Raw genomic sequence first — 13,055 nt, forward strand, 5'->3', positions numbered from 1 at the left:
TCTTGTCTATCATTTGTCACAGGTCATAACATAATTACACATGGAACTAGTCTATGAAATAAGTAACAGCTCAATATGTTTACTATTCAGTAACTACAATCACTAACATCAGGAATAACTACTTCCTGAAATTATTTTTATCCCCTTCTGTGTGTGTTAGCGCATATAAGTACACTTCTCTATTTGACTTAAATTATCTAGCAGAATTAGTGGTAATATTTACTTTTTAATTATCTGTCTTTATGTTATTATCCTTACATAAGGATTGAAATCCTTATGTAAAATCCTTTGAAACAGCTTCTATAAAATTTGGAGCAGACATGAGTATTGTAAATGTGCAAATGATGGCAAAAAGGGTAAATGCAACCAGGCATAATCTGTCTATGACAGCAGCTGCAAACTTCCACTCACTGCAGATCTCTTCACCCTCATCTTGTTTCCTGAAGCGCATTGCTATGAACTGAACTTCCTCCAGGATCTTCACAATCACCGGAATGGTATCCATTAAACCTTTCTTTTGAACAAGCTCAGTATCTTCTGGTAAGGGGCAAGTAATCTTTCCGCTCTTGCTACCTGGATTCTTCTTCTGGGGCCAGCACCGACCTTCCATCGCGATGTAGTTATAGATCATGTTTCCATTGCTGGACTGGTGCCCAGGAAGGACATTCATCTCCATGCGGTTTCCACTCACATGGTGCTTGGGATAGCTATATTTGCAAGAGAGAGGCTTTATATTTTCCCCGGGTTTTTTCATTCGTAAAAACCAAGCACACCAATTCAGCAGGATGACACGGACCTGTAGGAGAGTGATCATAACAGAAATAAAGTGAACTTTTGTGCATTTTAAAAGTTTTTGAAACATTGTATGACTATTAGTTTGTAAGGTCCTTTAGAAAGACTGCCTGCATTTTGTGTTCTCCAGCTGTCTGCTTTCAAATGTTTTTTGAGGTCTAACTTCTTCCCAAGAATGAGCTTTCTTTGGATACGTCTTCAGAATAGAGGTGTTCAATGCCTGCTTAGTTTATAAAGCAGCAGAGGTGTAAAATCTTACTTCACAAAATGATTCTTAGTCCTATCTTTAGCAAAAAATCCCAGATCTCTGTAATTGAGCAGAGGACAAAAAATCTGCTGCATGTTTTTCAGTTATTTCTCAGATAGCATGGAGAGAGACACAGTTAAAATATTTAGTGGGCAAATGTTTAGATTTTGCTGAAAAAATACCCTATATGACAGACTAACAACTGTTTTTAGCACATTCTCCACCTCCATCTCTACTGTTTAAGTTTAAATAAACAGCCTTGGTTGTTGGTGGGGTTTTTTTATTTGAAAGCCATTTTAATACTCCTTTGAAGAGTTCTGCCACATAATAAAGTAGGCCTTTATTCAAAAGTAAATCAATTAAATTGCGCAGTTCAAAATCTGAATGCTACCATTAACTGCTGTCATTTCCCTGTGCTCTGGTGTACAATTGCTCTGGCACACCGTGAGAGCGCTCGAACCTGCACATGGCAGATCGTGCCCCATATGTTTCTTGTCAGTCATCAAATGAGCTAACTCCAGAGAACGCATTCAGCATTTTTCCTGGTGAATTGATCTTCAGACGTGTTGCCTGAAATCTGAGCCTGCTGTGATTCCTATTGTTAACATTGTTTGCTGTGAAAGGCAGCAAAAACTCTGTGAAATCTGTAACGTCTTGTGTGAAGGACAGCAAACTAAATCAGTAAAATCTTGTAATTATAAAGTCCTTCAGGTATTGTGTATGCAAAATGGACTTTTGCAATGTGCTTCTGAGAGTCCCTCCGGGAAGATAGGTGGCCTTTTTAATGACTTTGTCATTCTGGTTGCAAGTCTAATGATCTATGTCCAGGGGAGAACAGACGTGACCTCTGATTTCACTTCTGAGCCGTGGCTTGGGACTCCCTGTGTGATCCTGTACCACTCCACCCATGCGGGGTGAGTTGTCTCCTGTGTTTGCACAGTACAGATGCAGGGATGGGAAAATTACAGCTAACAGTTTGAGTTGCTGCTGTAATGACAAGCATAATTTCAGAAAGGAAGAGGCATTAGTTACCACAGGTGGGAATAATAATAGTAAGAGCCAAAACCAATGACCAGTAGGAGATTGTTACACAATTTTTAAATTCTGCAGTGAGAGCTCTTCTGGGTCACAGGCCCATGCCATTTTCTGTGAGCCTTTCTGCTTCTCTCCTACTAATGACTCTTTTATTCTTCATCCTGAAAGAGTATTTTCCTGAGGTTCATATTATTCTGCTTTCATTGGGGTCTTTAAATATTTCATTATTTCCTCCATGGTCACCACAGACAAATAGAAAACTATAATGTAGCAGCCTAAAATATCTATCTTGGATTTAATTTAACTTACTTAATTACAATGTCCTCTGACTGCTTATAGACACAAAATGGAACATCATGGAACAAAATAAAGGTCTTAATTGCTAGCAATACATCAACAGTGTCAGTGGCAAAGGGGAGAAATTAATTCTCCACTACTCTCAAATTCCAAAATACTAAGCCAGACAAACTTTCTTATTAGAAAATACTAATATGTCTGCCCTAGCTCTGGGAGAAGACATGAGGTGAAAAAGCTTTATCCTACAGGAATGCTACTTTTTTTTCCAAGACAAAATGTTTACTCATTAGGGAAATTGCATTTATAAATGCAGCCAAACCCATTTCGCATAGAAAAATACATACACAGAAGACAGCAACACAGCTTTTAATTTGCTTGAACGTCCAAATGCCTCATTTCCTTGAAAACAGACACTCAGGCATCAATCTGTTCTTGCCATACCAATCCATTCAGGAGACAGCTGCAGCATGGGTGTTATTGGAAAACAGCCCAAGCATGATGGTATGAATCTGTGTTCTCACCTGCATTATCATATCTGGGTTTCTGTGAAGGAAGGACACAGGCAGAACTTCCCTCAGACATCAAGAGCCTAACTCTGCTGTGACTCTGTCCACCAAGGTCGTCCCCTAACCATAATACAGCTGTGCTGCTAGATCTCATCATAGCCAGCTGCCTGGCCTAGTCCAGAGTGGGGAGTCTCCAGTTAAAGCTCTCCTGATAAGGGGCATCAGCATGTGAGCAAATCTGTGTATGTTCAGGTTTAAAGCATATCAAAAGAAAAGTATGAAACCTAACAAACTTGATTTATGCACAGCAAAGAGACAGAGCACTCTTGCCTTCTCCCACAAAACCCTTTCTTCTCTCTGTACTTGGTCTCTCCATGTCTCTCACCTATGTAACATTCTTGGTTGTCCGCAGAGGCAGGTCAATGGAGCTGTAACCCATGCCTGATGTTATGTACTCCCAAACTGCTCCTTAAATGGACCTTCTTTAGTGTCTTTTCCATGCTAGCTCAGCAGACATTATCAAAAGTGTGAAGTAGCCAGCAGCTCTCACATCTCAGCTGTGTAGTCCACAAAACCCCTGAACTGAACAACTCATATTTAAACTCCTCTCTTGGAAAAAGTTGGCTTCAGTAAGTCATCAAATGTTAACAGACAGGAAGGCACAATCCTCAGCAGTGGAGCAAGTGAAGAAGTGAGCACCTACAGATAGACTGAATACTAACACGCACATCTCCTCCTTCTTCTGGTTCGAAGTCCAAGCACAGAGCCCTTGAGAGACAGGTAGGGAAAAGAAGGTGCTCAACTGTAAGCAGTTTAGAAAGCAGGTGTTTAGGCAATGCAGTCAGTTAAATCTTCTAGGTTTGGAGCTGCTCCCACACAAGCCCAATGTATTCCCCTACAACCTACTCCAGCAGCTAATTCCATTTAAGCAGGACGTGAGAACAATCCTGTAACAATACCAACTTAATCATGGTTACAGCTTTGCAATAAATTGATGTCTGGCTTTGCCAGGATGAGAAAGCTGTGGGAAGTAGCAGGTGGGGAATCTGCTGGGACTGGAATTGCAGAGAACAAATTTCAGGTAAGCAATTTCTTTCTTTCTACAGATGGCTATCTTAGATTCCTGCTTTAAAAATCCTTCAGGGTGTCTCTGTAAGAAACATCTGACATAGGTAGACAGGAAAGAAAAAATAAATGGAGGCTTTGCTATGAATCCTAATGACCGAGCCTTGCCCATGCCTTACAGAGGACTAATACCCACTTTTGTGGGGTCAGCCTCTTCCCTACACACTTGGCATTCACCCTTTTTCTCTTGAGATCTCTCAGCCCTGTCAGCTTGCCTGGCTTACAGCTTTCACAGTCTATCATCTGTGTTTCCCAGTAGTGCTTTCCACAGTCGTTGCTCCTTGATGGCGTTTTTTTAATGTATGCCATTTCAGCTGTCAGGCCATTGAACAAGATTCCTCAAGAGGAGAATTTGTTGCACGCTGTGTTTCCAGCCAAGAGAGTAAGAGACTGATAGAGAGCAAGAGCTGACTTGCAGGGCCTGTGAGCAGATTTAACATGAGCCATTGTGTCTAAGCTATTCAAAAAGTAGAACACACAATACAATTGTCTGAGGGGCTGTTATGCTGCTGCATACCCTGTCCATGTAGACATCTGAAGCATGTTTACCCAGATTTGTGCCCTCAGGTCTTGCTTACGTGCAGGTTCATCCAGAATTCACATTCTCTGTTGTTTTGAAAGTAAGATGATTTTAAATGATACAGCACTTTAAGAAATAATTGTCAGTGTGCTCAATTGCTACTGGACTTTTTTTTTAATTTGCATTGATGCTGCAGTTTTTTTTTAGAGAGGCCAAATTAGAAAGCTGTTCTGTACTCAGGCTATTGGTAACCATGTGACATTCAACATCATGTCAGGATAACTGTCTAGCATGACAGATGTGGTGAATGAGATGCTAGAGGATGCTGTACAACCAGACTTCTGTGAAATCAGTGTGGGTGCACAGTTGAATGTGACTTTTTGTATCTGCTTCTGCTTTCATTCCTTTTCTTTTTGTAAATACAAAGTACACCTTGCTTATTCTAAAATCTATTCCTAGGAAAAGGAGAGAGAAAAAAGCATCATTTTCTTTTGACTTTAAAATCTAAAGGAAATGCATTCATCCTGAAAGCCAACTGGCATTGGTGCCAGACCTCACTGGGCTAACAGTCTGCTACTATAGAGTAAATAGAGTCCACATGTTAATGCTCCGAGAATTGATCAGATGGCAGCAGGGAAAATTGTTTTTCCACACAGATGAGTGGATGTGGCTTCAGAAGAAGGCAGATTGCCAAGCCTGGGAAGTCCAGGGGTCATCTCAGTACAGTCAGACCGCCCAACAGCATTGCCTTTCTGTTTCTGCTGGTGGTGCAGCATCAATGAGCTCCAAGCTGTGAGAAGCTCTGGGTTGAATACTAGGTTCAGTATTCAACACCCTCACTACACTGAGGTATCGGGCTTCTTGATCTTCCAGCATCTCAGGGAGAGAGCTCATAACAGGAACAAGTTGCAAGACAGAAGTAAATTGGCTTCATCTCCTGTCTTTGTTTTGGGAGATTACAGCTGTCACGAACTGCAGTGAGAACTTCTGTAAGGGAGCAGACAAACTGTCCAGCAGAGACCAGTAAATGTTTGGTCCCTTGAAATGTCACATTTTATCAGTACTGGTGTCTGCTGGATAAGAAATCACAGCTATTGTCCACAGGGTTATCACTTGCAAAGCAGGCACTGAGCAAGATTACTCTGCCATCACTCAATCATGCCATTGTAAGATTAAATAGAAAACCAGTGTAACAGATACTGGTTTTAAAGGAATTCTTTCCCTCCAATAGCAAACATAAGTGTCAGACATACTCTCTGTAGCTGACTCTTCATATTAATAGATAAAATCTTCTGCCTCTTACCTAGTTTACTATAGCTTTCAGATTATTTTTTTGTTTCAGTAGGCTGTTGAATATTTACCATGAAAGCTGCTTACCCATTTGGGCATCTTTCCTGCTTGTGGGTCATGATGGTGAAACTGCAGAACCAGTACTGTTACCACCACAGACAGACCAACGATGACCATGATGCTAGCAAAATACTGAGCTGCAAATAAAAGGAGGACTTGTTTAGGAGGGGAAAAACAAATAAAAGGCAAATAATATTCCTTGGCCACGCCCCCATGTATACATTTGAGAAGCACTGTGTCACATCCAAACATCCTTTTCTCTGATCTTCTGCACTGGAATATTTGAGACCTTTAAGGTTTTCCGTGTACCTGCTCAGCTCCCCCCTCTCCAGCCAGAGAAGGGTTAGAAAAGTGAAAGGTGTAAACTGCTTGGGCCCCCTGCTAAGGACCTTCTCCCTACCTGATGCCAGGACAGTGAGGAGCTGAGCTGACCAGACCCACTGAAGACCAGCATCCCCAGACCTGGGCCACCCTGTAGTACCAAGAGGCACTGGAGGGAAATGTTGTCCTCCTGGTGTCATTGTATGCACTCAGGAAATGTCACCAGATCCCCTCCCTTGCCCCACCACTGCAAACAAGGGATTGGGCATATTTTTCATCACCATCCTCAGCCATCAAGACGACATCTTTTGTTTTCTACGAAAGCATGCTACACCCTTGCTGAGTGCTAAATTTAAGGCTGCCATGCAGGAAAGAAATCAAGATCATGAAAACCAGAACTGAGACTTGAAACCGTATCTCCAAACTAGCAGTACAGCTTCTTCATGCCAGGAGTGATGTTGATGCACTGGAGTGTAAAGAGGAGTTACACACAGGGCTATTGACATTTGAAGGTTGCTGTGGCAAAATACCAGGGAGCATTACTGTCGGCTGATACAATGGGATGATGTGGCAGAGCATGTGACACTGTAGCAGACTGCAGCCTTCTCCCACCCAGAGCCCTCCATCCCGCAGCTTGCAGGAAAAGTGAAAAATTCAATACAGGCTCCAAGGCAAGTTTTGTTATGGCTCCATTTCTTAACACCACTTCCACTCTCTCAGCAGTAAAAAGTTTGTTTGTAATAGTGAGGTTCTCAGGCCTTCCTGAAACCAACATTGCAATTACTTCAAAAGGTGGGCATAGCATCCCATGGCAAAATGAATTATAATGCTGGATTAGAAGAATAGTCCTGAGGGTGAGGTGGACTGAAAGGTCTCTGTTGCACTTACTCATGAGACAACCGAGCCAACAGCCAGGCAGAAGCAGAGCAAACCAAGAACTCAGGTTTCAGGGAAGCTGGCTGATCTGATTCTAGTATGCTCCATGTAATAGAAACACAGCAGTGTTGATGTGGCCAGTTTAATTACTGCCATAAGTCACTAAATAACTTCTGTAAATTCTACATATTTTTATGCCACCAGACTTCAAAGGCCTGAAAGTGGCTAGGATTTTTCACAGATCCTTGGAAAATTAGTCATGTGGTTGAACCTGGAAAGAAATTTTTATTATCCAACTCAAGATTCCAGCCAATGACTAGCAGAGGAATTCAGTTTTTTGTGCTATAAACCCAGGAATAGAGGTCAGGAAACTGCTACGGAGACCTGCTACTAAACAGGGAAAACTGTTCTCTCAGGAGTAGATTGGGAACTGTAGAGGGCCAGTGGACCCACAAAGAAAGATGTCTTATGTTTTTGCCTGGTGGTATGCAAGGAAGCCAGCTGGGTGTGCATCCTCTGCATTTTGCAGGGAGGGGGGCATCTGTTCAAGGTACAGTGAAGTTTTCAGTTGCAAAGTAAGATGGAGGAAATAGGGCATGGTACTTCAGCACTATTATCAGTGTGAGGCAATCAAATTGCACAACATATCTGTGAATTGAGAACGGGCAGGTAGATTTATGCAGCCCAGTTAGGTGTAGGTGTTGTATTCATTTCAGGGGGAGAAAGCCCCAAAGCCTTGGAGCAGTCCAGACCTATGCTAGGGCTAGATTTTGCCAACCCTGATGAACCAGCAGTGAAAGAGGAGGAAGGTAGGAGGAATGGCTGACACACCTGTCATGTTAGCCATTCACATTTCTAGCTGGAGATATAACAAACGCCGTTTCCTCCCTTCCTGTGGCAAGACAAGATAGACTACTAACCGTTGTTAACAAAGGAATTGCTAGATCTTCTGCCCATGGATCTCCCTGATTGAAAACACGAGACTCTGTTTACAATCCAGAGCCTGCACTGGGGCAGAGCCAAAGCCACAGGGAGGGATGGCCAGGGCCTAGCTGGGCCCAGGTTCAGTGGTAGTTCACCTCTAAGGGAAGAAAAGGTCCCAGAACTAAGTGGGTATCTCCACAATGCAAAATAGTGATGGCTCTGAAATGGTATCTCTACCCACTCAGCACTTTCCAATCTTTCATTCCAGGGTTTAATCCAACATCCTCTTTTTCCTGGCAGCAGAAAAACATGGTTCTCCTGCAGCAGTCAGGAGAACTGGTGCGGAAGAATCCTGTGCTGTCTCCCATACACATCCCTGAAAGCATGGCTTAATCTTCCTGCAGTCTGCTGGCTTCCCATCTCTGTTCCTGGCAGTCCTAGCCCCCACACCAGCCAGACCAAACCCATTCATTGGTGAAAGCTACAAGGGCTGCTGTCCTTTTTCACCTCTACCACCCCCTCTGATATAACCATGACTCAACCTTCTCCAGCAACCCTGCGAGCAGAGGAGCCGAGCTGCTGAAAGGATCAAGCTTACAATGTGCATAGATAACACTTTCCTTGGGGCCACAGGACTTCAGGCTTCACTCACCTTACCCTAGCCCCACATAGCCCTGAATTAGCAAATTCTGTTCCTGGGCCTCCACTGATGTTGATGAGCACAGGAATAGGATGCTCCCCTGTGAGATGTGGTGCGGGAGACAATCACTGGAGTAAGAACTGAGCTTTGGTGTCCCAAGCAGCAGCCACAGTCCAACTGCCAGACTTCTTTCACCAGTATTTTAGGGTCCCGATTAAAGCCTCCGGCACTTATGCAGTTAGGGCTTTGAAGTTGCTGCTCCCATTAAGTCCTACCCCCACGTGTGTCTGTTGGCAGGGGTAAATGCAAATCTCATTTTACAAAGAAGCTCAGACCCTTTCATTTAAACTGCAGAAAAGAAATGTTCAGCAACTCTCACTAAGCATCTTTCTGTATCATACTTAAGAGCTCAGGGTTACTAGATTATCCCTGGTACGGATGAGTCAGCTTGGAGGCTTTAGCAAATTATTTTACCATGGGCAATGTCAGGAACAGCAATCCCAGACCAGAGTGGGAACTTTTCATGTATGTTTGCTACAGGAGATCCATCTATAAAACATTTCAGAGGGTAACATTCTATTCCTAAACTACAAAGAACTGTCTATAGATAGGACAGCAATGCCTTATGAGGTAAAATAGGAGGATATTAGTTGAATCACTGGAGATTGGGATTGGTGGGAATCACAAGGACCAGTCTTGGTCCATCTTGTTTAACATTTGAAATTAGAACCTTTTTGTTTACCAGCATGAAATCAAGGAGTGTGCTGCTGATTCTGACTGTTTGCCCAGAGTCAATAGAGGGTTGAGGGTTATCATAGAGTCATAGAATCATAGAATCTTTGGGTTGGAAGGGATTTTTTAAAGCCAACTAGTCCAACCCTCCTGTCATGAGCAGGGACATCTTCAACTAGATCAGGTTGTTCAGAGCCCTGGCCAACCTGATCTGGAATGTTTCCAGGGATGGGGCATCTACCACCTCCCTGGGCAACCTCTTTCAGTGTTTCATCACACTCATGGTGAAAAGTTTCTTCCTTAGGGCTAGTCTAAACCTACTCTCTTTTAGTTTAAAACCATTGCCCTATCAGTTATTACTTGGAAGATCTGGATTATCTCGATGATGGGAATGATAGCAATAGGATATAATTAAAAGGTACAGTCTATAGACTGATGTGCCCTTGGGAACTAGTAAGGAATTCTGATATAACGTGGGAACTTATCACTTGGAAACAGCTGAGGAGAAAGACTTCAGGCTGTATTAGTTGATGGAAATGTGGAATTAAACAGTGTAAATGGAGAACAAGTCTTAATGAGGAGCAGCTGAGGGAACTGGGATTGTTCAGTCTGGAGAAGAGGAGGCTGAGAGGAGACCTTATTGCTCACTACAATTACCCGAAACGGCGTTGTGGTGAGGTGGGTGTTAGTCTCTTCTCCCAGGCAACTAGCAATAGAATGAGAGGAAATGGTCTCAAGTTGCACCAGGGGAGGTTTAGACTAGATATTAGTAAAAATTTCTTTACTGAGAGAGTGGTCAAACATTGGAATAGGCTGCCCAGGGAGGTGGCAGAGTCACCATCACTGGAAGTTTTTAAAAAACCTGTAAACATGGCACTTTGTGTCATGGTTTAGTGGGCATGGTGGTGTAGGGTTGATGGTTGGACTTGATGATCTTGCAAGTCTTTTCCAGCCTTAATGATTCTGTGATTCTGTGTGATTTTGTGAAAGAGCAGAGGCCTGGCTGCTGTATGTCAGCTGCTCTGAGGCACAGCTGGGGAGCGACTGACCCCTTCTGGAGGGGACCTTTCTCATTTGCACTCTCTGCCCTGGACAGCTGCCACAGGCTGGGAAAAGGTACCAGAAGACCTGTGTTTGGAGACCCTCAATAACCCTGACTTACCCCATGATATTCCCCAGGGATACTGAGGTCTGCACTGGTCACCACGAGATGTTCTTCACGTGTTTTCCCACCTGCATGCTACTTTCTTCAGCAGTTGTGTGTGAACAGAAAAGTTATTTTGGATGTTCAGTTGATCTCTTTCAAGTAGTATGAAGTATTTTCATTTCTACAATTGACTTTCTTCCCTTCTTTGCCAAAGGAGTCATCATGTAACACGCTACCTGGACAGCTCTTTTAACAGGTGTGAGTTGTCAGCCTCTGTCTCAGCACTGTCAGAAGATGATCAGGTGCTGTTGTCATAGCAAATATGGATCTAATACAACCACAGATAGCCAGAAAGTCTTTTTAATACATCAGTGACAACAGCTATTTGCTCTTGCAGGTAGCCTCTGACATCACCTATATCAAAAGGATGGCAATGGCTTGCAATTCATAGCTTGAGGGGCTTCCAGTACCATTTTGGACCTCTTGTGCCATTATCTGATGTTAGAGAAGAACCTTAGGATTATTTTAGAGATGTTTTGGAAGATCTGTTCCTGGAGTGGAACTAGGTTTACTTTAAGGACTGATTAGGAGTAGGGTAAATAAACCAGAAATACTAGATCATTCCAGGTAGATGCTTTGCCTTGTTGATTTTATCACTGAACACTGACTGAGAAAGCAGGATATTATTGAGATTTGTTAACATAGTTTATCATAGGAAAGACAGAGCTTCTCCATTGTGACCCGTTACAGTCTTGCTGTTCCTATGGAATAATAGGGGAAGGAGGAGAGTGTTGTGCTCAGATATTCACAGTGATCAAGCTAGTTACCTACCACTGGGGTTCCTGTTTGTATTCCTTCTTTGCAGGAAATGTCAGGTTTTACATGGGAACCAAAGGACTGGTTTAGAGCTGCTCTAAGATCATAAGGACCTAGCCAGGTCACTTCAGTCATTCAGTGCTGAGAGCTTTGTGCTTCTGGTGAACTCTCAGAAAATGGGAGAAATGTCCCAGAGAATGCACGGCATGAGATATTCACTACTCCTCCTTCTGAAAAGGTCCAGGTTAATGAACTGAAGCCTGTGGAGGATGCAAGAAACCTCAGACACCAGCAGAGGGACTTCCAAACACCCTGGACAAGCTTGAGGAATGGGCCTGTGTGAACATCATGAGGCTCAGCAGGGCCAAGTGCAGGGTCCTGCACCTGGTCGGGCCAACCCCTAGTATTGGGGGATGGAGGGATTGAGAGCAGCCCTGTTGAGAAGCACTTGGGGGTACTGGTGGATGAAAAGATGGACATTAGCCGGCAATGTGTGCTCATAGCCCAGAAGGCCAACCGTATCCTGAGCTGCATCAAAAGAAGCATGGCCAGCAGGTCAAGGGAGGTGATTCTGTCCATCTATTCTGCTCTGCTCTGGTGAGACACCACCTGGAGTACTGCCTCCAGCTCTGGAGCCCTCAGCACAGGAAAGACATAGACCTGTTGGAGAGGGTCCAGAGGAGGGCCACAAAAATGATCAGAGGGATGGAACACCTCTCCTCTGAGGACAGGCTGAGACAGTTGGGGTTGTTTAGCCTGGAGAAGAGAAGGCTCCAAGGAGGCCTTATTGCAGGCTTCCAGTACTTAAAGGGGGCTAATAAGAAAGATAGGGACAGACTTTTTAACAGGGCCTATTGCGATAGGGCAAGGGGTAATGGTTTTAAACTAAAAGAGGGCAGATTTTGACTAGATGTAAGGAAGAAATTTTTTCATAATGAGGGTGGTGAAACACTGGAAGATGTTGCCTAGAGAGGTGGTAGATGCCCCATCCCTGGAAACATTGAAGGTTGTGTTGAACAGGGCTCTGAGCAACCTGATCTAGTTGAAGATGTGCCTGCTCATTGCATGGGAGTTGGACTAGATGACCTTTTAAGGGCTCTTCCAATCCAAACTATTCTATTATTATATGATTCTTCTTTTCTCCTGTGGCAGACACCAGGGCTGGTAGCTGGGCAAATACTGTTGTGGTCTACAATCGGTGATGGCAGAGCTTCTCAGAGACTGAGGAAACCAAAATGTGGAGGGGAGATTCCCTTGCTGGTTGATTTACCATAAACAGACAGCAAAGAAACACAGAAGAGAGCATAGGCAGGAAAACCATTTCCACCGTTGTCAAGATTTGGGGTAACTGGGACACCTTGTGCCATCCATTAGCTGTCACTGACAGTAGAAAGCAAAGAGCATCATCTCAACTCAGTCCAGCTGGTCCCTCATAAACATGGAACGTCTTAACAGAGTGAAAGGCTTCAGGATTGAACACTCTGTCTACCTTTTGGTTATGGTACTTGTAGGGGGCACAGGGGCAGTGTTTTTGCAGTTTTCGAACTCTTCTCCTTCCACATGCTTTTGAAGAATAGAACTAGGTGTTTGAAACGTAAAACTGTTCTCTTTTTGGTTTTGGGGGTTTTTTTAATAAATAAAAAGCATCCAAGACTCATGGCTTTGCGAACAGCGGCATTGATCATGGGACATGAAACTGTAAGAACCACTGTGAATGAGCATTTCTG

The 13,055-nt window shown here is 43.5% G+C and overlaps 1 protein-coding gene across 1 annotated transcript in view; it reads right to left on the reverse strand.

Moving 5' to 3' along the window:
- Window positions 1-274: 274 nt before the first annotated feature.
- Window positions 275-13,055, reverse strand: part of LOC309415588 (neuronal acetylcholine receptor subunit alpha-7-like) — a gene marked incomplete at its 3' end in the record, with an annotated part of 67,308 nt that continues 54,527 nt past the window's right edge. Inside the window, exons 9-10 of the mRNA XM_082013137.1 lie at window positions 5,900-6,009; window positions 275-796 (exon numbers count right to left, since the gene is read on the reverse strand). Coding sequence (XP_081869263.1) covers window positions 275-796; window positions 5,900-6,009 — 632 coding nt within the window. The remainder of the gene's footprint in view (window positions 797-5,899; window positions 6,010-13,055) is intronic.

The sequence above is a fragment of the Phaethon aethereus genome, assembly GCF_964289735.1.
Source record: "Phaethon aethereus genome assembly, chromosome: Z".
NCBI lineage: Eukaryota > Metazoa > Chordata > Aves > Phaethontiformes > Phaethontidae > Phaethon > Phaethon aethereus.